At 36.1% G+C, this 25003-nt stretch overlaps 3 protein-coding genes across 4 annotated transcripts in view; all 3 read left to right on the forward strand.

The window, feature by feature from the left end:
* Nucleotides 1–15344, forward strand: part of LOC135079956 (uncharacterized) — a 28375-nt gene extending 13031 nt beyond the window's left edge. The window contains exons 8-12 of the mRNA XM_063974601.1: nt 9264–9429; nt 9807–9947; nt 10599–10802; nt 11820–12059; nt 12695–15344. Coding sequence (XP_063830671.1) covers nt 9264–9429; nt 9807–9947; nt 10599–10802; nt 11820–12059; nt 12695–13045 — 1102 coding nt within the window. The 3' untranslated portion in view covers nt 13046–15344. The remainder of the gene's footprint in view (nt 1–9263; nt 9430–9806; nt 9948–10598; nt 10803–11819; nt 12060–12694) is intronic.
* A 3151-nt stretch (nt 15345–18495) lies between these two features.
* LOC135079964 (farnesyl pyrophosphate synthase-like) lies at nt 18496–21630 on the forward strand. Its single transcript, XM_063974611.1, has 5 exons — nt 18496–18553; nt 19389–19529; nt 20295–20498; nt 20596–20823; nt 21104–21630. Exons 2-5 carry the CDS (start codon nt 19434–19436, stop codon nt 21443–21445), a joined length of 870 nt encoding a protein of 289 aa, XP_063830681.1. The 5' UTR covers nt 18496–18553; nt 19389–19433; the 3' UTR covers nt 21446–21630.
* A 287-nt stretch (nt 21631–21917) lies between these two features.
* LOC135079961 (farnesyl pyrophosphate synthase-like) lies at nt 21918–24677 on the forward strand. 2 transcript variants are annotated; one of them, XM_063974607.1, is made up of 6 exons: nt 21918–22052; nt 22135–22303; nt 22489–22629; nt 22954–23157; nt 23624–23851; nt 24281–24677. In XM_063974607.1, exons 1-6 carry the CDS (start codon nt 21973–21975, stop codon nt 24653–24655), a joined length of 1197 nt encoding a protein of 398 aa, XP_063830677.1. In that variant the 5' UTR covers nt 21918–21972; the 3' UTR covers nt 24656–24677. The 2 variants fall into 2 exon arrangements, with proteins under 2 accessions (XP_063830677.1, XP_063830678.1); XM_063974608.1 differs by lacking the exon at nt 23624–23851.
* Nucleotides 24678–25003: the final 326 nt, after the last annotated feature.

A 25003-nucleotide genomic window follows, 5' to 3' on the forward strand; every position in this document is an offset into this window, starting at 1 on the left:
CTGACCTCGAATGCACGACTGACTTTGACATGTCCATTGGCAGTTTCATATAGTAAAGGCCATCCTCTCTGCGAACTCCTGTCTGCTTACACTCAGAGTTCTGATCCATGATTTGGCATTTATTTCTGTAAAATTTAACAGTATAATTATCATCAGCTAATTTAGACACAGATAATAAATTCTTTTTAAGTTGGGGTACACATAAAACATTCTTAAAATTAATATTGTCTGTATAAATATTTCCCATGGTGTTAACTGGATGTATGTTTCCATCAGCAGTCATAATTCTATAATTTATGTCTTCTTTGTCATTCAGATAGTTTTCAGACGTAACAATATGACTACTGGTTCCTGAATCCAGGATGAAGTCCACAGTTGTTTTTAAAGGAATAAAATTACTCACATGCTGTTGTTGCTGTAGACAGAATTTCGTGTAATGCGAATTATGCTTGCAGTACATACAGTTCGTTTGTTGACTGCACTCCGTATGTTTGTGTCCGAACTTCAGACATCTGAAGCATTGCAGATTATTATTTTTCCATCCACGATTTGCATTCATATTCTGCCGACAATACTTGGCAATGTGTCCTTTCTTGCCACATTGAAAACAACTCTTGACTACAAATGCGTTGTCATTTGTTTCTATTCCTGACGTAGACGGCGTCATTTCAGGTTTTTCCAAATTTAGATTTTGATTTTCTTTTCTCATAGTAAGTTCTAGATTTATTCTTGATAATAGATTTATTAGTGATTTTTCCGAAGTTTGGGTTGACTCCCACGCAGTTCTAAAAAAGGCAAATTCTTCTGGTAAGCTTGATAAAATTTTAATCATGATTTGTTTTTCGTCTATGCTGTAACCCAAATTTCTTAATTTTATTGCTTGATTTTCAATTTCTGCTATGTCAATCATCAAATCCGAATTTGAAAATTTGAATTTGTAAAATTGTTCCAAAAGTTGACAAATCTGTGTATCTTTATGTCCTAGAAATAATGTATCAAATTTTTGTAAAATTTCTTTTGTTGTATTGCAATTCAATGCATATACAACAAATTTATCACATAATGAGCTTATTATAATGTATCTTGCTTTTGCATCTTTTCTATTAAAATCCTTTTTGCTCTCAGCATTATCTTCCAAAACACAATCTAGGATATCTTTCGCTGTCAATAACAATATCAATTTCTTCTTCCAGTTTGTATAGTTTTCTCCTTTTGATAACGTTGATAATTTAAAATTTTCTTCCGACATATTGTTATTTTAAAAATTTTCCAAAACAAAATCAGGATAGATCTTTCACTTTCATTCTTCTTATTCAAGAGATAATTCTTACAGCCCTCTGGGTACGTACGCTGGGCCCATAACCTGTTCGAGGAGTGTGCCTCTCCACACAACTCCTGGGAGGTTATTCAATCATAATAACGCCACTTCAATACTCACACACACTTTATTATTAAAATATTATCAAAATCTATTACATATTAAATATTAAAACATTTACAACTGAATCTATCGAACTTCAATAATACACTGATACAATGTCACATTTTCTTGCTTTTCTACACCTGTCATTATTTTCAAACTTCATTCTAATGCTGTTTACTTTTAAACTAAAACCTGCCAGCAACATTTCATCTCATGATAAAATTCTATATCCTAACAAGTAGGCACTTAATTAAATGTTTTATTAAACTTAAACATGTGTTTAAAGGTATATATGTTACGGTTAATGTGATAAATTGAAAATTATTAATAATAACCGGTTATTATGAATAATTCCCGACAGTCGCGGTAAAAGTGATAAATTAATCACATTTAACAGTGATTATTTAATAATTCAACCTTATTACTAACAAATTTCATAAAAGAGAACAACATCTTGTGTGCGTGCTCGTGTACAGCCAAACTTTTGAACGTTTTGATATCATATATTAATATAATTTGGCATAATAAGTTTGGAATGTTTCTTGCATAATATTACTTTTCCATGATGCCTATAACATAATGTTTTGATTTAAAGTGAAAAATAGGTTAAGGTGCGGCGGGGGTGGCCCTTGGGCCACCCCTAAGCCGCCTATTTAGTTTTATACACACATAAATGACCGCATATTAATCACATTTACCAAATCATGCGGTAATTATTCATAATAACCGGCGATTATTCATAATTTTCACATTTATCACTTTGACCGTAACATATACAATATAAAACAATATTTTCATTAATTTCTAAAGTATTTATTTCATTAACAGTATATACACAGTAGATAAATCCAAACAGTACGGAAGCTTCATACAAACGCTCGAAATCAGACTCACGCACACAGACGCACGCTTTACACGAGCTCTAAGCGAACCTCGCAGTCCATCCGTCGCGAGTGTCGCGCGCGTTGTGTTTTTAATAATAATTTTATTGCATGCACTGTCCGCTGTATTTTTAAAAACATGCCACCACGAGTGTATTGCGTAGTATACGGCTGCTTGAACTCGGCATTTTCAAAACCAGAACTTTCATTTTTTAAACTTCGTTTTAATTCTGAATTGTAAAAATGATTAAAATAAAGTGCTTACATCTGATTTTGTAATATGTAGTTCTATTTAAATTACGAAATTACGCTTTTTAACAATTTATGTTTTCTATTTGATAAAGTAATTTTCTCCGCGCGCTTTTGTACTAAGTGATGAACTGTATTTAAAATGAGGCAATAGGTATGTGATAGTAAGTATCCGGTATTTTATTTATGAGAATAGATATTCTACCGGCCTCTAATAGTACTTAATCAATTTATTCGATTATGTATTCGATCATTAAAGAACCTAATTAACGTTTTATTTTTTTGTTAACTACTTTGTCAATTAATTTATTCCATTAGGTATTTGATAATTCAAAAACCTAAATAAACGTTTTAATAAAGAAGTAAGTCAGAACCTTATTAATTTTATAAAGATTAAGAGTGCCAACCCTAACACTCAGTTGAAGTGTAGGTATTTAACTCGCCGAAAGGGCTAAGCTTCCGTACTGCTTTAGCTCATATATATACTGTGGTATATAGTTACAGCTTTCTATTTTAGAACATCAGAAATGTATTAATGGGACATAATTAGCTTGTTGAAAAGTAGTATTCATAATTTAACAAATGGCGATGGTAATTTTATGCAATTTGCTGCATATCACTAGAGCTTGTGTCTTCAGCTTCACTCCCTTAAACAGTGTTATCTGATAAATTTATTGGTTTACAAAATAAACATACACCCCCTTTTATGCTGCTGATGCTTTAATAATGCTTCTCTTTTTGGCATTTTTTTTAGTTTTGCTAACTTATTTTTGTTTATTATGTGCCAACTAAATCCTTAAACACTTGACATTGGCAGAATCACCGCGGCAATAAATCCCCGGGATAGTCCAATTAAAAAAATATGTAATTCTATTTTATAATTTTAATTTTGTGAGAAACAGTCTTTTTTTATATCCACAACAAGGAAGCTCTTGGCCTGTATCTCACCTGATGGTAAGTGATGATCAGGCCGAAGGTCGAAGCGAGCTTCACCCGGAATCCTCAACCACGCAGGAACTGGCTATCTTACCTCTAACTGCCGGAACACAACAAATTCTTATACCCTTCTCTAAAGTTTTATAATTTGTCTCTCTTTCTCTACACCAAATTGGTTCAGAGATAAATCTCCTAAAGGAGTGAGATGGTAAATAACAACATAATAAGTTGATTCAAAGTGATTATCACTAGATAGTCCATATTAAACATATTTAATTAAATAAATAAAATAATAATTAAGTAGGCATTAGGGATGTTATGGATATGTAGTTTCGGTTATGGATACGGTTACGGATATAGTAATAATATTATACCGGTTTTGGTAACGGTTACGGATATTTTTTTATTTCGGATATCCGAAAGTTTCGGTTACGGTTACGGATATCTGTGCTTTAGAATGCAATTTGCAATTATTGTCCAACACAGTTCATTCATGGCCGCACACTTTACATCAAATACAAAGTAATAAAAAAATAAAAATTGATACTAGCTGGCATTATAAAGGTAAATCAGGCGGTTATGCCTTTACATATAATGCTATACAAAAAATAATTTAAACTGCCTACATCCGAAACTATCCGAAACTTTTGAATCGGTTACGGTTTCGGATATTTTTTTATTTCGGATATCCGAAAGTTACGGTTACGGATATCCATAAAATCCCTGGTAGGCATCTTTGAATTATTCTTTATTTCATGACATACTTATTGAGTATTCTATTCAAATCAGTTCTTATCCTGTTTCCCTTTAGAACTTTAACAATAACCTAATCTCATAAGAATTGTGTATTTCTATTCTTGTCTTCATCTGATAAAACATTGTTATGCAAAAGAATGAATTTGAAATTATATTCTTCGTTTATTTACATAAATAACTATCGTGCTAGCTACAATAAACGCGCTGCTATGACGCTAGTTCGCCCTCCAGTATCAGTCAGTTCGCCCTCCAGTAGTTTTAGTTTCGCGATTCTTATGCATCATTTCTAATCTTCAACCACTTATAACTAAAGAGAAATTTCATCTGTAATTGATGACTATTCCCACCTCTCGTTCCCACCACTGCAACTCCTGTGTAGCCAGGATCTACAGCTTGACCGCCACAAAAACCCAACCAATGAAGGTCAAGTTTGTCCCGGGGGAAAGTTAAACTGTCATTGGACCCGCAACGAAATTAATCAGAAGAACATAGGAGGAGTTCGAAATTAAGGTTCGACTTCCCTCCATTGCAAAGCGGATGACAGGTGACAAACAAAGGTTTAAAACCTTTAAGAAAAAGATTATGCACCACGGACAATAAATTAAATTAAGGGGGCCTATCTTATGAGCAATTAGCAACTACCTGCCAATAATATTTTTCACAAAATCGCTTAAAAGCACGGAAATTTTTCCTTGTCGCGACAAGATCGGTGTAATAAATTGCGGAAACAGATGTATGTTGTATTGAATTAAGCATTATATCACGTTCATGTTTCCAAAGATCACACTCCCACAAGATATGATGGGCAGACTGCTCATGACTGACATCATCAGTGGAACACTCGCAAAAAGGAGACGGAACTAGTTTGAATTCGTGAAGTTTATGTTTAAAGTTGCCATGTCCCGTGAGGAACTGCGACGAGCAATGGTCGATTTCTAACCATCGCCTAGTTAGACGTTCGCGTACATTCGGGAAGAATTTATATAAGTGACGTCCTTTGACTGACGTATCCCATCTTTTTTGCCATTCATTAAGTAAATCTTCTTCAACGACTTCTCGGGAATCAAATAATCGACTTATTTTACAACGATCGCGGCTATTTAAGAAATCGGAGGTTATATTTTCCCTTGATGCGAAGTACATAGCCGCACGCTTTTGTACCTCTAAGTCGACCGGCAGTACACCAGCCAGGACTGGCAGAGCCTCCGTGCTCACAGTTCTGTAAGCTTTGCAAAGAAAAATCAATGCAAGGCGTTGACTTTGGAGTAGTTTCCGTCGAGCGGCTCCTATAGTAGCTCTGTCAGCCCAAACTGGTGCACCATAGCAAATGGAGCTTAAATAAGTGGCCGAATATATTACTCGGAGGATTTTAAACGTTAGACCCCACGTCGAGGTTGAAATGTGACTTAAGGCATAAAAGTTCTTTTTAGCTTTTTCACCGATCTGTTTAATGTGCTCGACAAAACTAAAGTTTTTCTCTAAAATTAGTCCGAGATAGCAAACAGATTCCCGTTTTTTAACAGTTATTTCATTGAATTTAATGCGAGGCAAAACCTTAAGATTACCTTTTAATAGAAGCTGATAAGTTTTGTGAGGGGCAAACTGCAAACGATTCCTGTCTCCCCATTGAGATATTAAATTCAAGCATGTATCCGCTAGATTTTCAAGCTTTGATCTAGTGTCAGCCTCTATTAAAAGGAGACCGTCATCAGCGTACCCGGTTAACGAACAGCCTTCGGGTAATGGTAATGCTATGCTGTAATTGATGAGTCACAGTACCAATTTATAATTTATTAAAATATTCAGAATACCTAATGAAGAGGTTTATGGTGTAACTACCTACCTACATTCTTCCCATAAGTCGCGAGCATGTTCATACGTAATAACGTGCCCTCTGTTTTTGCAACTCTACCAAAATCGCTCTACACCGACTATACTCGTACATTGAATGTCCTGTTATAGGATTGTTAATGGGCAAACATCGAATTTTATTAGGTGATTCATCATAAAACAAATTGTTAAGATGAGACTAAGATCGGTGGACCGGTTGACCTCGCGAAAGTCGCGAATGTCACATAACATTCCATGACTCACATACTTAGTTCCATCAAATGTTTGGGCTCATCACCCAAAAGGATCATATACCCTTGCTGGATTTAATTCCGCGATATCGGTTTTCTCAAGTTATCGTACCTACTACTACCTACTCTCTCACAAACGCCAATCTTAAATTACGGATGATTGAAGGAACTGGCACTGTCTTGATAACAGTCATGTGCACAGGCAGGGCAGATGTATTTTATTTCATAGCAAGTAGGCTTGCTATAACGTAATATTAAAATACAACGAACGGTGACGGGGTCGGAATGGCCGACTCGTGATCCGAGGAACGCGGGTTCGAATCCCGCCGCCGCTCAACTATTGTGGTGAACCCACTCGTAACAAGCATATTTAGCTTACCACGAGGGATTAAGGCGATTAGAGTCCTCAATGACCTTGGGCGTTTGACCTTCACGCCGCGCGAAACACCCGCGCACCCCGCACGAAAACTCCGATTTGACACCGATCAAAATTACACGGGCATAGCTAGATACAGAATAGAAGCCCTTTTTTCATGACATTACTGCCTATTATTTTAAACTTGCATTGATGAACCTTGATGTCGGTGTCATTTAACTCAGGCGTAAAGGTATTTAATAAAAATAATACAATCCATGAACATTTTGTACGGGATATTTTTTTTTTCGTAAATTTTCTAATGTTTTTGTAGGTTCAGCCGTTGTGATGACTTGGAGTCGATCTGATGATAGAGCTGGAATGCCAGTGGCCCCATAGCAACTCCGGGATTAAACGATTCCATCGAGTTTAGGCTCGTTTGATTTGTATTTATTTATTTATATAAATATAAGTAAGTAATGTTATGTAAGTAAGCTACGTTAAAAATCACGAGTACCTACCTACCTACTTCAATTCTCAAAGGCAAACAGGGTCTGATGATGGAGCTGGAATGTGGCCGTAGGAATAGGCTAGTTTCTTAAAAAAACACTTTTAGTCCGTCAATTACACTATCAAAAAATATTGGACACGGGATATTTTTATTTGTCAACAAACAAGTAATTACGAAGTTATGATGCGATGAAATTCCGCGTGACGTCACAAATCGCAACAATTTTAATCTCTTTAAATTTTCATAAGTTTAAAAAAGTGAAAAATACATTTAAAATATTTTTTTGGTAAGTTGACCGACGGATTAATTCAAACTCTTGCTTTACCCAGGAAACATCCCTATTCTTCAAAATTATTACGAACTACATAACGAAAAATCTTTGCTACTACGCCGCAGCAAATTCCGCATCATTAATAAAAAAATAAATTAAAAGAAAAAACCCTTTTTTTAAAACAAGTTTTTGTAAGCTAATAATTTTAGTTTCATGACATGCTCCCAAAATTCATCATCTTATAAGAGGATTTCAGTTTTTATTGACGAAACTTTTTAATTATTATAGCCTATAGGTACGTTTCATGTTTAGGTAGGTAATTTAGGGAAGTTTATTTGCACCTAATATGAAAAATATGGTATCAATATACTGTGTACCTATGCACCTTCAGTGGCAACAACAAGGTCTATTGAGTACCTATAGTCTACTAAAGGCATGAAATAAATTAATTTTCACCAAAAATTAAAACCAACTCCAAAACGAATCACCAAAAGGTAGGCTGCCACCGACTCCGAAAATATCAATCATGATATACGGGCATTTGTAATCAGTATCCACATTTTTTAATAAGCTCTATAGAACAATTTATCAATACCACTTTGTCTTATTTTTTTTAACTGTGGTATTTTCGCGAAGAAACATATTGAAAATCTAATTCTAAATGGCCCATTTACGCCGAGCCTAAGTATGAAAAATATAAATTATTTTCTTCACGTAAATCGATTAAGTTACTGATTCTGACTCGCTCCTAATTTGGATACTGATTGCAAAGGCCTAGTAAATAAATAACGGAATATATTTTCAACTTTTACTTATCCAGTGCCGTTATTTTTTGGAGTCGATTTTTTTTACACTGATAGATTCTATTTAGGTAGATAATAGCGTCCGAGCATGCCTTAATTCAATCGTATCGTCTGACTGAACGTGCTCTATGAACAACTCTGACATAAAAACTATTGCCAATTAAAGACTAGGTTGCACCATCTTATTTTAAATTTGACAAAAGTCAAAAATCTGTCAAACTCCATACAAAAAAACACCGGTTATCGCCAAAGCTACGGTCAAAGTTAGGTCACGTCAGGTGGTGCAACTCAGCCAAAGAAAAAATTCATTTTGATCGCTAATGTCAGTTTGCAGCGAGTGACACAACCTCCCCGTCTGAAGGCCAGCGGCCGACTGCCGCCCGCACCCCGCGAAGGCCCCCTCAACAGCAAAACGTTCGGAATTTATCAAAAGTAAAATTTATGAATGAAAGTAATGTTCGATTGAAAAACGCAACGTGTCATTTAAAGATTAAAGAATTCCTAATCTATTCGTGCAAAAATCTTTTAAATTAACATAGCCGTTTTGGAGGAGTAGGGAATTTAAGTAAAAAATCGATGTCCCGTATTTTTTTTTTAATCCAAAACAAAGAGACGTAGCGAAAATTCAAACGTCACAAATGTAGCCCTTGAACTGTTGTATAACATATATTTTTTTCAACTATTTCTGTCCAGCAGTAAAAGAGGAGTAGGCTTTACAAAATGCCCATTTGACGCGGATTGAGGACTCTAATCGCCTTAACGGGGTTGCTATAGTGTGTTCTTCGAGCACGTAGAATTATTGTTGCTGTCGCGCTCGCACACTTACTGCGGGCGCCCGTCGCACAGTCGCGATAGCAATATAATTCCGCGCGAGCGATAAGGAGCTTGGGGTCATTGGACAAAATTGTACGTGCTCACAGACCGGGCTTTAGTAATTTAATTTACAAATTGCTTAATATTAAAAAAAAAATATTCATTCGTAATTTTTTTTTTCCAGACCCTTGCAGACAATCAATGCTGCAAGAATGTCCACAAACGTGTCTGTATCCCAGGCCAAAAAAGAAAAGGACAACTTTCTGGACGTTTTGCCTACTATAACCGACAGCCTAGCCAGGAGCCCACAGTTTGCCGAAGTGCCTGAAGTGGGCAATTGGTTAAAAAGGGTAATATATTGTTTACATACAATATACTTACTTCACGGTATAGCTTTAACATGATATGGTAGATCATCGTAGTCGAATAATATTCGACGCTGATAAGGAATAAAAGTACATGCCAGACCACATATGAAAGTAGAGTAACTTCTTGATGCTTTTCCCACATTTTCTGGCTATCCCTGTCGCGCATCCTGTCTTCTCATTTATAGCGAGAGGGTTGGATCCTAATACAGACTTTGCTGTGATAGGAATTGACTCCACAGCTGGTCTCGATGCGTACAAGGCAATTTACTGAGCCATCTCTATCGGGTCGTCAATAAATGAATGAAAATTACTGGCTTTGTATAATGGTTAAAAAATATCTAATTTCTTTTTAATTTCAGGTACTAGAATACAATTTGAGTGGAGGGAAAAAAGCGCGGGGACTTTCCACAGTGTTCGCCTATGAAATGCTGGAGAAACCGGAAAATATCACGGAAGAATCTCTTAGATTAGCACGTATTATGGGCTGGTGTGTTGAAATGGTAAGTACATACTTAAAAGAACTAATTTTTAATATTTATAAGTAGTATAATACGCATCCAGTACATAAGACCAATGTTGGCGGTGGAAGTCTTGCAGTTCATAAATGAAAAGCCGTTTCTTCAAAAGGACTGTATTTGTTCAACATAAAAACCAAGACGAAAGTTCCATGACCCCTTGACAGCTTACAAGTAAAAAAAAAAAACATGTAATATGTATATCTATTCAAAAATGCACCTCTGTGGTACAGAACACCACTGATTTATTTATACATACATTGTAATACAATACAATGAATTCCTTTGTAATAACTATTTTAGCTGCTTTACATACCTACGTAATAGACTTCCCATAAAAAATAACGAACAATGACAACAATAGAGGCCGGAGGAGAATAGGCTGGTAGAGTAGGCTCTACATAAAATATTCTGCATAATATTTGAATGAATGCTTTCCAAACACCTAAATGCATGTGTATAAATTTTTGACAAAAGTAACTGGCCTTTTAAAAAAAATCTGGGCGCGGAGTTTTAGCGCAGGCCCTTATAATCGGTACGTTACTCTCTTTTGTTGAGTAAGGGAAGCTGATCTATATCACCTGTAGGTATTAAAAGCAATGTCCAAAGTATAAACGATACGTTGCCCTCTTCCAGTTGCAAGCATACCTAGTAGTCCTGGATGACATGATGGATGGAGCGACCACGCGTCGCGGTCTCCCGTGCTGGTACCGGCTGCCTGACGTGGGTCTTGGAGCAGTCAACGACTCCATCCTCATATACATGTCCATATACAATACTTTGAAGGCCAATTTTGGGGACCGAGCGACCTATACTAGCATATTGGAGCTTTTTAATGAGGTAAGCATTATGCTAAGCCTAGTTGATTCTTCATACAAATTCGGCCGACTAAAAATCGGTGGTCTACGCCTGGGCTAATTAATACACTTGCGAATTTTGTACTGTTGGAGGCGCATATTTTGTAAGTATGTATAGTATATTACAATGTATTGTCATGTCTGACCTTCTTTATAGTTGCTTAGCAAAGTATTGTTTTCATTGTTATGACATAGTCGTGTAAATATTATTTTAATGACATAAATTATTTTACGTAATAAATTAATTAAAGAAGAATATTTATTACTTAAAATAATATGCTTCGATAAAATATTGAATGTTTATTTACATGACTATGTCATAACAATGAAAACAATACGTTGCTAAGAAGGTCAGATATGACACGCCTCCGCCGCGATTCCTGGGGTTTTGATTTGAGCCTATGCTATTAGTATATTTATTCTATAATGAAGTCTATTCCTTACTTCTCGGCCAAACATGAGCTCGTAAGCTGCCAGCAAGTATTTCATCTTTAATAAGAGTTTTTCCATTAAGTCGCCGTCAAAAAGATGTGATGTGATAATGAATTTCGCTTTGCTAGTGCATGCTTAATTATTATTAACTTAAATAAATAAATAAATATACAGCATGACTCTGTAGTAACTTAGGTATATGACGTAATTTATATTTCTCATTTCGAAACTCTTGAGTAACTATGAAAAGTAAGTTATTATAAATATTACTAACATCTTTCTTCGTGTCATTTTTAGATACCCTAATCCCAGCTCCATACATTGGACCCAACTGGTCCCAACGCCACTCGTCCAATGTGGATCTAAAAAACAGCATGTTCCAATGTTGTTGCCATTATCATGTGGAGAATCACCGATCTAAACTTCGAAACTTTTTAATCTTTTTCCAGGAGTTGTTAAACAGTTGGACCCAACGTTGGCCCCAACGCCATCTAGACAGTCCCAACGTTGGTGCCAATATGTAAAGAATCTCCGATATAAACTTCCAAACTTTTCAATCGTTTTCCAGACGTTACTTAACACGTCAATCGGCCAGCACCTCGACTACACAATGGCGCACCGCAACAAGAGCGACTACAGTCTGTTCACGGTAGAGCGCTACAGCGCTATCGTCAAGTTCAAGACTGCGTACTACACGTACAAGCTGCCGGTCAGCCTCGGGCTCTACCTCGCCGGCAAGACCAACCGCGAGCTGCACAAGATCGCCGAGGACATCTTCCTGGAGCTCGGCCAGTTCTTCCAGAGCCAGGTGGGAATACTGAGCTTTCCTTTTCAGCCTACAGAGTCCACTGCTGGATAAAGGGCCGTTTCTGTGCTGCCCGCATCTAGGTACTCCTCGCGATCTTCACGAGGTCATCTTTCTAAGTGAAAAGCCTGCCTATATTTGGTCGCTAATATAGAACGTTTCTGTCCCAAATGCCATCCATTCTACGAGCTAATATTAGCCCCGCCCACTGCCACGTAAGTTTGACGATTCTGCGCGCTATGTTAGTTACTTTAGTTCTACTCGTTTCTGATTGGATCACGTGGAGAAACACGGAGCATAGAACGTTTCTGCCCCAAATGCCATCCATTATACGAGCTAATATAAGCCCCGCTTAATGGATGCCACTGCCACGTAAGTTTGACGATATGCGCGTTCAATAAGTTACTTTAGTTTTCCTCAGCTCTGATTTGATCGCGTAGGAAAACTCCGTGTCAAGAACACTCTATCGTCCTTTGAGTGGCCTTGTTGAGCCTTCATAAAAGGCCCATAGCATCAATCGCACCTTGACTATACACCTAAAAAGTTAAAAAGAAAATTTTTAGTTTTCTTCATAAATATCGTTCCATATTCACAAACTTTTGCCTTCAAAATACTAATACGACTTTATTTTTTTACAGGACGACTTCATCGACTGCTTCGGCGACGAGTCGGTCACGGGCAAAATGGGCACCGACATCCAAGAAGGCAAGTGCACCTGGCTAGCGGTTACAGCGCTGCAGCTCTGCAATGCGCAACAACGCGCTGAATTCGAGGAGTATTACGGCAGCAAAGACCTCGCTGACGTGCAGCGCATCAAGCGGCTTTACGAGACGTTAGGGCTGCCAGAGATATATCGAGCGCACGAACGCGCCGCGTATGAAAGAATCGTTCAACGCGCTCATTCGTTACCTACCACTGAATCTGGAGACTCGGTTTCGCCAGCCCTAGTGCTCAGATTACTGGATATGATCTACAATAGAAAAAAATAAATTACATATTTTTTGATTGCGGAGCCACTTCATTTTGATCTATCTGTCTTTTTCGCTCTTGCTAGTATGTCGGTAAGAGTGAAAGGGATAGATACATCAATAAAAATGATGATGGAATAGCTGCGCTGTAATTTTAGGAGTTGTACAGAGAGTTCTACCTTTCATAGCGTTATCTTGTACGAATGTTACCTTTACGGCATTATTTTTATAAAAATAATATTTTCAACTACAAAGAAACAGTCAAAGAAATGTAATTTGGCTGCACTATTGTCACAAAACAGGTCATAAATAATTATAAGGTGCCAAACCGAATTATATTTGTTTAACTCTCACGGGTTTTATCTAGTTACTTCCGAAACTTATAACAATTTAAGTCGAAGCCTATATTCTGTACCTATGTTTGCATGAAGCGTAGCTTTAACTTATTGACTTTAATGCAGTAATTCTTACTTTTAATGTATTTGTTGTCATTATAATTTTGACGACGGACTAACATGCTTCACTAAAAAAACAAATGTATAGCCTGACCAGGAACATAAAAACCCTGGCATAGAGGCGCGTCAATTGCATTTGATAGTGCAACACTGAATACAGTCGTACCTGTGTTAAATTAATAGGCTAACTTTATGTATCGGGATTCAGGATTACGGGCTAATTTGATATTTTTATAAATTAATGAACAATAAACAATTTGAATTTGAAAGATTATATTATAGGTAACCTGGTTTAAATAAATTAAATGAAACCATCAATCGAGCTAGTAGGATTTATTTTATTATTCATCAATCCGAACTTGAATATCCAACTGCAATGTCTGCTCATGAACGCTTCAAACACGGTACTTCTTTCCCAATTCCATAAAATTCAACACTTACAAAGTGACAAAAAACTTTTAAATAGGTATTTGAAACAAACCACAGCTAATTTTCATAGTGAACTGTACTATACGATAAACATGTCAGTCAATTTGACAACCTTTGTCGGAAACATTATTCAATGAAAATATTGTCCGAACCCTTAGTATTTCTCTTCGCAAATACTTTAACACATTGTGAACCACTTTTCTTTCACGACTATAAAAAGATTTTCGCAATTTAATTCACAAAATCAATTGCACACATTTAAAATAATGTTTGTTTGCACTTTGACAGCAATATTGACATGCAAGGTGACAGGCCAATGAAGTTTTCAGTTACTGTTGCCATTAAAAGAAATTAGTACCTACCATTAGTTTTCCGCAACATGGCGAGGGTTTTTATGTTCCTGGTCGGGCTATACCTATATTTTAACTTCATAATGTGAAGAGCAGTTAATATTTCTAGTGCCAAATAAATTGTAAGATCGATATACAACAACCTAGGTGTTAAAACACACTTGTTTTAAAAACTTTTTAATTAAAATTATTAATTAATATGTCAAGAAATTCATGTCTTTCGTCTAGTAAGTAACAAATATTTGGCAGTTAAATTATTTATATTTATTTATGTATAGTCTATTCACGTCAGCTAAAATTCATATGCGTCTCTATTTATAGAAAAAGTTTGAATAAATTATTATTGGCAAAGACTGAATTTTATGTATTCAAGGGTATTGGGTTGAATAGTAATTTATTTTAAAATAATGTGACGTAAGGAATAAAAAAAAAATAAATGACGTATGAGTCCACAAAGAAACGTAGACGTTTATATATTTTTTTAAAGGATTTAAAATATAAATAAAATTGCAGTGCAATAAAATACCACCATAACGATTATAAACACAACATTTATGTTGTTATAATATGAAACATGTAAAGAATAATAAAAAAATCTATTTTTGAATGTATTTTAGATTTATCGATATATTATAGCACACGTAGATACCATGACATCACTAGCAGGGACTACTTTTCTACAAACCTGTAGACTTGTTTGTGTGTACTACAAGTCTCGTAGTAATGCGCTTTAAAATAGTTCGAATCATTTAAGTCGGCACATCAGAGAACACATTGTGTTGTCAACTTTTTGGCCATAGTGTCACAAAATATTTGACTCTGACTGTATCACACGGGTCTAAAACATAATGTTGTCTCTTAAATTCATAACGCTTTCAAGCTAATCACGGTGGCCTCTTATCTTCTAAGCAAGAGACGATTTTGCAACAAAAATGTAGAGTCTGGATGTGCTGTCGTCTGTTTGTAATACTATTTACGTAAGTCTTAGATTTTTATATAGTATGTAGAAATTATTTTGTTATGTTTATAATAATGTAAAGAAATCTACAGAGTACATAGTAAATTAAATATAAAAAATACGAATAAGCCCCGTAATATTTTATTTTCATCTCTCATTATCTGAGTCCTCACTCGCCTAAGTAGGTGCTTTACTTACAAATGAAATAAACTTTCTATTTAAATTATGAAAGTAACAATGTGAGATTTAGCACTACAAACTACTGGTATTAGAATAAGCAACACAAATCCAAAATAAGTAACGAGTGGACGAATAAAAATTAGTACTCGTAAGAATGTACCTTTAACCATTATCATTATTAAGTGGCATATTAATACTTGACATTAATTTAACATTGAATATACGTAAGTAATAAACATAATTATTATGTTCGAAGACGAAAGTTATTCGTGCTAGATGTACTGAAAGGGACGTTTTCTAAAAACTCCTTTGGGTAGGCCCTTGTCGGGTCTGAATGACTATTATAGTGAAATAGTACTACTGGTAGGACCGTAGACCTTACGAAGTCAATACTTATGTTTACATAAGAAATTGCTTATGTACCTACTATCAGCCACAGTGTTATTTCTGTTTTTGCTCTCGCTCTCATCATATTGATCGATATTTTTTTAAGTTGGCTGTACCGAGTAATGACAACGGTAACTATGTATAATGGCGATAATCATTAATTAGTATGATCGTTAAGACGTAAAAGTAGGTTTCTTTTTTTTATTTTTATATAAAACAAGTTACATAGTATTTCCAAATATTAATAATGACCATTGACGATGTCACAAAAACCAGTTTTGGTTTTACCGTGCACGTGGTACGTAAGTACCTAATATCGAAGAAGTACCTATGTGCGTACAATACACGAGGCCTAAGTAGCTAACCTGATTTTTGCGTTTGGGTGAGTGCACATGGACAATGTAAGTGTGACAGTTTAAACTAGTATAAACTGATCTTTTTCTGAGACATATCGGACTTGAGCTGTCATATAATAAAATTATAGTATTAGCATACGTACTATCATATAAGGTAGGTATTAAAGTGCTACAGTTCTGAGGACGGGGTTCATAGAAAATGTCCCATTGTTCTTTGATGATGAAATTCGGTGTGCAGGTTGCGACAACATTAAGCTCTAGGTTAAACAAGAAAAAAAATTCATAAATGTACCTAATACAATATTCATGTTCAATTGTTCATACTTTACTCCCAAGTTTTTATCTGACTCTACTTTTGTTGATCACTCACACAAATGCACGACTCAGTTTACCGATCGCGAACTGTATAACTTTATCGCCTCATTTAGATATTTCATTACCTCATTTTGAAAGTCCGTAGAAACTAGTCTGTTAGTACTCTTTCTTGTGTAGTATTCAGTGTGATAGAAGTGTCTATAATAATGTTTACTGTTATAATCAGGCCGATCGTTCGAGGGACGGTGCTGATTTCAAGAAATGCTTTAAAATCAGTGTCAGAGAACAGGTGGATATTTCTAATTCATTAAAAACGTGCCTACTTAATTTTTTTGTGGTAGCCATTTACCTATCCCATTAAGTAGGTACTATCGGGGACTCGGACGCCTTGACACCTTAAGGGCCTAAATTGTTTGCACACACACGCTCGATTATGCTCCGCCCCCGTTCATTCATGTTTCGGGTCTAAGCAGCGTCGGCGCACCACTGTAGATGTTTGCCCTAGCAAACCAAGCTCTATGTAAAGCGTTTAGGATTGAGTATTGCTTATTACCCGCATACGTAGCGCTCGTTTGGCAACGTCGCATTTTAGTCAATTTGAAACCCAATAAAGAATCGCTACAAAATATTATATGAGGCTTCGTGTAAAATTTGAACTAGCGATTGCCGATTGCTCGGGTCACAAAATTGGTATCGCACATTCCGAGCTGTGCAATTTCCCGAGAAAAAAGTAGCCTTTTCTATAATTATTCTTGATATTAAGAGTGTAAATCTCATGATATTAGTTTAGCTAGTTAAGGCGAGAAATACAAAATCATACAGTTACTTTCGAATTTTACTTATTACAATATGTTATTGAATTAATTAGTAAAGAGTTAAAAAATATTTGTGCCTTAAAAACAATTATTGTAAGATCTGGCTACATAATAACTTTCTTAAATCCTTGAATGTAAATAAAACCTTAATAGGTTTCTATTTATTTTTAATACATTAGCAACTTTTGTTTTCCGTTTTAAAGAAACACTTATCTACGTTATTACAATTTAATACAAATATTGCACTAGGTAGCAATGATCCAGGTAATTGGTTATCGTAAATATTATAATATTAAGTTAGTTTTATTTCAAATTCATTTTTTTATTGCACATTAAGTGTCTTTACAAAAGGTCTTAAATCAATAACAATTAAACTTCAAACTAAATAATACTTAAACAGTTAACAATGTATAGATAAGTTTGTAAGTAAACTAAAGAATTAAGAATTATTTTGAGAGGCATGGTTCAGTAATCGCGCGGAGGTCAATAAAAAGGCAAACAAACAGTCCAATTACTAGCACGGGTCAACACAAAACAAAATCAATCGGTTATTGATCACAAAACTTCACAAAAAAACAAAGGAGAGAATATGTCGACAGTTCGCTAAAGCAAAAAGCAGACAGACCTCGTATAAAACACAATATTAAAAAAATACATATCTATTTGTTTGTAACCGAATTCTATTATTAAAATTCTAAGGCTGAGTTGCACCATCTTACTTTAACTTTGACAAACGTCAAAAATCTGTCAAACTCCATACAAAAAGCACCGGTTACTGTTATAGTTACGGTCAAAGTTAGGTGGTGCAACTCAGCCTAAAACTAAGAAAGATTGAAGAAAAAGAAACATTTCGTTTTAAACCTTAACCGTATGACAATAAAGTGCACAATGCTATTTCGTATTGCAACCTAAGCCCTGATTGTCTCTTATTGGTCGTAGTAAAAATATAGTAAAATGCATAACCAATTAGAGACGGGGTGAGCACGTGACCGGAGCGATGCGCTTACGCTAAAATTTCTACAAAGTGGTCAGGCGGAAGAGTCCCCGATAGTACCTACTCTAAAGGAGATCACTGCCTCTTAAAGTGTACCTAAGTACTTATAAATCAAACCAAGTTTTAATTTAACTTCAAGCTGTTTCAGAAGGACTATCGGTACAGAATATCTACAAGAACATAATTCAGAACATAAAAAGTTTCTTGAGATTTTCCCTGAAATCGTTTCTGCATTTTCAAAAGGGGAAAGTCTAAAAATCTTCCCTGATGTTGAGGAATTCGTTACAAAGGTAGGTTTGATTTATTTATTATCATAAGTATATTATTAGAATGACTGACTGATGATGATTGACTGATGGGGGTAGCGGGAGGGCGCTGGATGCAGGCCGCTACCACCGTGCGATGTGGAAGTCATTGGGGGAGGCCTATGTTCAGCAGTGGACGTCCTGTGGCTGAAATGATGATGATGATTATTATTAGAATAATCTATATTAGTTAAACATACACGGTGTTACTTTGCATTCTTGCTATATTTACAGTGGTAATATTACTGACACAACACAAATCAGCAAAAAAAGATTGCCCTAAAAAGAAAAACTTTTTAACCTTGAGTATTTTATTTTATCGACAATCTATTTATCATAACACATGCACATCACTTGTTGGCGATGCGACAGAAACTCTTGTAACTATTTATTCTAATTTTCTCAGCTAATTTTAAATATCTTTTGATTTTATAATTATTTTTGTCAAAAGCTGGCGCCCACTAGGTTTATCCCTATTGCGCCTGTTGAACGTGCGAGACACAAATGGTTTATTTATTCCAATTTGTACTGCAAAATCAAAATCAAACTTGCTGAAATCTTAGTGTGGTTTCTTTAAGGGAGTCTCTTATTTATCTAAAATAAGCCCATTGTTCCCTACTTTTATCTCTGTGAATATGGCAAGGCTGCAAAGTAACACCCTGTATGAATGAATAAGTTTTTAAAACGTTTAAATGTGGCCAATGTGCATTTAAACTTATTTAAATCTGCGACAGAAATAATGATAAAACGCATTTTCGAATATGGCTCTTAAAACGTAAATTGGAGTTGAAAGAACCTTATAAAGTTATTTATTTTACAGCTTTTACAATACAACTCGGCTGGAGGTAAGAAGACTCGTGGACTCATGACTGTCACTGCCTATCAAATGTTGGAAAAACCAGATAATTTATGTGAAGGGTCGATGCGACAAGCACGTACTCTCGGCTGGTGCATTGAACTGGTAAGTTTAAGTAAGTAGAAAAGATCCACTCAGGTAATAAATCTTTGGACAATTTCACACAGCGCCAGCTAGCCCCAAAGTAAGCAACTTAATGCTTGTGTTATGGGTGCTAGCTTAACGGATATATTACTTATATACTTTTTTTTATATACATACATAATTTATACATAGTAACACCCAGACCCGTCACAGAAATTAAAATTCATCACTTCAATTTCTGCCCGGCCGGGAATCGAACCCGGGACCTCTCGGCATAGTAGTCCGTTGTGAACCACTACACCAAACGGCCGACTCAGGTAAACGATAAATCGTTTATGTGCAAATTGTCAAGCGGTCGCATTGTGCCAGATTCTCACTTTGTCAAATTCGCAAATTGCCAAATTCGCAAAATGTCAAATGCGCAAATTCGCAAAATGTCAAGTTTTCAAAATGTCCAGTTGTTTAGGTTTAATAATGAAAGTCAAGTAATTAATTGGCAGAACTTTTAATTATTATTAAAATGTTAAGTTTTTATTATGAAACCATAAAACCGTAATATAAAATCAACAACTGGACATTTTGAATTTTGCGAATTTGACAATTTGCGCATTTGACATTTTGCGAATTTGGCAATTTGCGAATTTGACAAAGTGAGAATCTGGCACATTGCGACCGCTTGGCAATTTGCGAATTTGCGCACAAACGAATACCCGTTAGGTTAGCGCTTGCTTATGCCAATATTATATGAGTAAAACTTTAATTGAATAAATTATGAACTTATTTCAGTTACAAACGTGCATGCTTCTCATGGATGACATAATCGACAACTCTACGACGCGCCGCGGCGCCCTCTGCTGGTACCGACGACCGGACGTCGGTACACGTGCGGTTAACGACACCTCCTTGCTCTTGGCCCTTATTTTCGAACAATTAAAGATCAATTTCAGCGAAAAGCAATATTATCCGGATCTAATAAGAGTTTTTAATGAGGTAGGTAGGTACGAGTACCTATACTTATCATTTACCTTTTTCACATCAACCTTTTAATAACAGTTAAGTATGTAACCATAGACAACTTTATTTTCAGGCTGTTTCCCAAATAAGTATAGGCCAATATTTAGATTTCGTAGCTGCGCGTAACATTAACAGTTTTAATGAGAAGAACTACACTAACATAGCTGTCTTCAAGACGGTCTACTACACTTTCAAGCTGCCAGTTTACGTGAGCTTGCTCTTAGCTAATAAGTCGTGTGTTGATGCATATAAAAATGAAAAGGAGTTGTTGAAAGAAATGGGAATCCTTACATTGATGCAAGTAAGTTTATTTATTTACGTTTGAGGTTGTACAAATTATGGCGGACCTAATGCTTATGGGTATTCTCTTAACAATCATTGGTTGGGCAGCAGCCTACCGTGTGAAGTATTCTTCATAAACAGAATTAAAAATGGGTTGAATGTGACTAAGTACGCCTCACACGCGTCAATAAAATGATGATTCCATGACAGATTTTCTTGCTCCTTAAAAATTGTTCTCAATGTTGTCCCGAAGCAGTGGGTGCTTTTGAGATGTTTCATTTTCAAAATGTCATTCGCAGAACGATTTCCTCGATTGTTTTGGCGACGAAAAAGTAGTAGGCAAGGCAGGCACAGACATCCAGGAGGGCAAGTGCACGTGGCTGGCGGTGCAGGCGCTGGCGCGCGGCGGAGACGCGGCGCGCGCGCTGCTCGAGGCGTGCTACGGCCGCGCCGACGAAGCTAGTGCGCGCCGCGTGCGCACGCTATACGAGCGGCTGCGGTTACCGCAGCTTTACCGCGATGCAGAACAAGCCGCACGCAAGAAAATCCTCAAGCAAATAGATGCAATACCCGCTGACAATATCGTACCACCCGCTCTCATTCGAAAACTCTTTCATATGGTGTACCATATTCCTATGTAGAAATGATCCGATCTGAACTCGCGTGCTGCGTCTCTAAAACGCGCGTTTGTCTCGCATTTTGTACGATCTTTAATTTAAAATAAGTACCTAGTAAACTTTTACCTAGGTAAATACCTAAAACATTAAATTAACATTAAAAAGATACTTCTACGATCCACTGTTAATGTCTTTTTATTCTTATTTTACCTTCTTCTAGCTTAAACCATTTTTTATAAATTTCTTAGCACTAAAATCATTTAGGTAAAATTAAATTGTTTTTGCAATTAAAGATTTACCTCCAACTTAATCTGGATCGCTTTGCGACTGAAGATACCTAGTTTCCTACCACAAAATATTGTGACTAATATGAATTGAAATTACTTTTGTATTGATTTAACGAATTTACTTATTGATTTTTAATTTGACTGAGTTTAACGGCGCGGGCGCAGTCCTCGTCGAGACCATCGACTCAGACTCAATGTAGGTAGTACTTACTTACTTAGTCATATCGAGACATTAACCGGACAGTCTCGCGTGTGTACAGAACAATGATCTTGGTAAATAACCTTCGAAAAGTTATAAACAATTGCACATCTACAAAAATCATTCAAAATAAAGATCGGACCAGGTAAGAATTTAAATATTTTTTTAATTAATTACATCTCAATCTATGCTAAGTTCTTGTTGATAATCAAACTTATTTTCATTAGAATAAATGGATCCCTGAAAGTACTTCTACTTTCAACAAAGGTGTCGTCGACTTTACAGCACGATGAAAAAGAAAAGTTTCTTGAAGTATTCCCAGAGATCGTTTCGTCGATAGTGCGCCGAAATGAAAAGTTTTCAAGTTTTCCTGGAATAGGAAACTTTACCGAAGAGGTAAGTTATGTTTTGTTAATATTTTAAAAAGAAAGAAAGAATTTTCCTATTTTTGAAAATTCCTTGAGGATGGGAATGGAACCCACTACCTTTCGCTTGCCGGAAGACTGCTCTGACCTGAGGCAAACGATTTTTTAAAGTTTTCAATAATTTAGTTAAATAAAGAGTAATTGCTCATCTTTTAGCTACTAAAATACAACTCAGCTGGTGGCAACAAAACAAGAGGGCTCATGACGGTACACGCATATCGAATGCTAGCAGATGACGCAGATATCATCGAAGAGTCCATGAAACAGGCTCGCATCTTAGGCTGGTACCTGGAATTGGTAAGATTTCTTCTACTAGGACAGTTTAATTATTCACTTCTCTTATACCGTGTGAGTTGTACGAATCCTGAAATCATATTTCCTTTTAGGACCATCCAGGTTAATTTAATCCTGCATGCTTTGTCTATTAAACTAGGAACAAAAACTTAGTTATGTAACTCTTGTATCACTAACCAAAGACATAAGTTTGTAAATGTCTGAAGATGTACGCTTACTCTCGTTGATGTTGAAGTTCAAAGAAGTTACCACAAACCTTTTCATTTGAATGGAGAAATACAAGACATTATATTTTTGATTAACAGACGTGTTATAAATTAATTTCAGTGGCAGACAGCACTTATGTTGGTTGACGACATTATTGACGGATCATCCACCAGACGCGGCTCAGTGTGCTGGTACCGACTGCCCCATGTAGGGGCGCGGGCCATAAACGACTCTTTCATTTTCCTCAGCCTTCTCTGTGACAATGCTAAATATAACTTTGGCAACGAAACATGGTACCCTCGATTTATGGACTATTTCAATGAGGTAAGTTTAGCATTGTTTAGTTGAGTAATGGAATACGTTTAGTCAAATGGGATTTCCTTGCTTAGGGCAATTTGGTTTTCCTTATTAGTAGGAACGTATTAATAGGCGCGGTGTTAAACATTTCACATGATATGTATAATTTTACCTAGAAACATTTTCCTATGTGTTTGAGTAAGTTGCAACTATGAAATATTATTATGTAACTGACGATAACGCCACCTATTAAATTTTCAAGAATCAACTGAACTGTTATGATTTCTATTCGCATAAGACAAATCAGGTTACTGTTTTGTTAGTAAATAAAAATAAACTAAGAAAGTGGTTTTATTACACGCAACGTTCAAATGTTCATTTAAAAGTGAGCGCACAAACGGGGAACAAGCCCGATGCCAGAACCACTTAATACTACGAAATATCATACCTAATATTAAGGCATTGTTAATATTCGTCGTAATTTATATTTTAGGCCGTGCTGCTGTATACGTTGGGCAACCATATGGATTATATGTTACTCCGGAAACATGATCTCTTCACCATGTCAAACTACAACACCATGGCCAGCTCCAAGATGTCATTTTACACATTTAAATTGCCCATTTACTCAGCATTACTGTTGGCTAACAAACCTCATGAAGATGCTTTTAGAACTATTGAGGATATCGTCGCAGATATGGGAACTCTTATTATGATGCAGGTAATAAGACGCAAAGCCTCGAGTAGGTAGAACTAAGGAGGACACTCTTTACTTACATATCCTTCCTTAACTATCCGTTCACCATGGTCGACTGGAAGAAACATAATCCACCAATCTAAATATATAAAAGGAAAAACTGACTGACTGACATATCAACGCACGCACAGCCTAAATGGCTAAACGTAGGCACTTGAAATTTGGAAGGGACGTAACTTAGGTACCGTAGAGGTGCACTAACAAAGGAATTCCCGAAATTCCCTCGGGAACGGGCTCCTAAGGGTGTAAAACGGGATCCACGCGTACGAAGTCGCGGGCGGCCGCTAGTACTTTCTATATTTCTTGACGTTTTCCTTTACATATATCTATGAACGAATATAAATAGATAAGTTGAATGAATATACTACCTGATTATCTCGTTTTCTTTTACAGAATGATTTCTTGGATTCCTTCGGTGATGAAGCCATTTCTGGGAAGATAGGATCGGATATACAAGAGGGCAAAATTTCGTGGTTATCAGTAACAGCGCTGCAGCGATGCGACGAAGCGCAACGTGAAGAATTCATAGCAAACTACGGCCGCGCAGATGATGCTTGCGTGCAGCGCATCAAGCAGCTTTACAGAGAGCTGCAAATCCCGCGCCTTTACCGCGAAGAAGAACGCGCTTGTTACGAGAACATCATCGCTCGTATACAAGCCCTACCATCTGACAACGTGATTCCTTCACCAGTCTTAATAAAACTACTGGACATGGTGTTTTACATGCGGTCTAAACCTTGCAGAAAACTTGTGAAAATCTCTAAATAAATAGATAAGTAATTAAAAATGAGACAGGATTATTTATTTATGGACCGATTTCCTTTCATTTATAGGTTGTCCATTCTTCCTTGGATTGTGAATTTTATTTTAAAAGGATTTAGATAAATTTAATCTAAGTTATACACATTTTAGTAAGTTTAAGTAGAGTAAGTTACTTATAGCCTGACCAGGAACATAAAAACCCTGGCATAGAGGCGCGTCAATTGCATTTGATAGTGCAACACTGAGTACAGTCGTACCTGTGTTAAATTAATAGGCTAACTTTATGTATCAGGATTCAGGATTACGGGCTAATTTGATATTTTCATAAATTAACGAAAAAATATTATTATAGGT

The sequence above is a fragment of the Ostrinia nubilalis genome, chromosome 17 (genome assembly GCF_963855985.1).
Source record: "Ostrinia nubilalis chromosome 17, ilOstNubi1.1, whole genome shotgun sequence".
NCBI classification, from domain to species: domain Eukaryota; kingdom Metazoa; phylum Arthropoda; class Insecta; order Lepidoptera; family Crambidae; genus Ostrinia; species Ostrinia nubilalis.

Bases quoted from the DNA above. Each gene is read 5' to 3' on its own strand.
- LOC135079964 (XM_063974611.1), top strand. From the start codon at position 19,434: ATGACTGTCACTGCCTATCAAATGTTGGAAAAACCAGATAATTTATGT. The intron at 19,530-20,294 runs GTAAGTTTAAGT...AACTTATTTCAG, and splicing joins TCGGCTGGTGCATTGAACTG to TTACAAACGTGCATGCTTCT. The intron at 20,499-20,595 runs GTAGGTAGGTAC...CTTTATTTTCAG, and splicing joins TAATAAGAGTTTTTAATGAG to GCTGTTTCCCAAATAAGTAT.
- LOC135079961 (XM_063974607.1), top strand. From the start codon at position 21,973: ATGATCTTGGTAAATAACCTTCGAAAAGTTATAAACAATTGCACATCT. The intron at 22,053-22,134 runs GTAAGAATTTAA...TATTTTCATTAG, and splicing joins CAAAATAAAGATCGGACCAG to AATAAATGGATCCCTGAAAG. The intron at 23,158-23,623 runs GTAAGTTTAGCA...TTTATATTTTAG, and splicing joins TTATGGACTATTTCAATGAG to GCCGTGCTGCTGTATACGTT.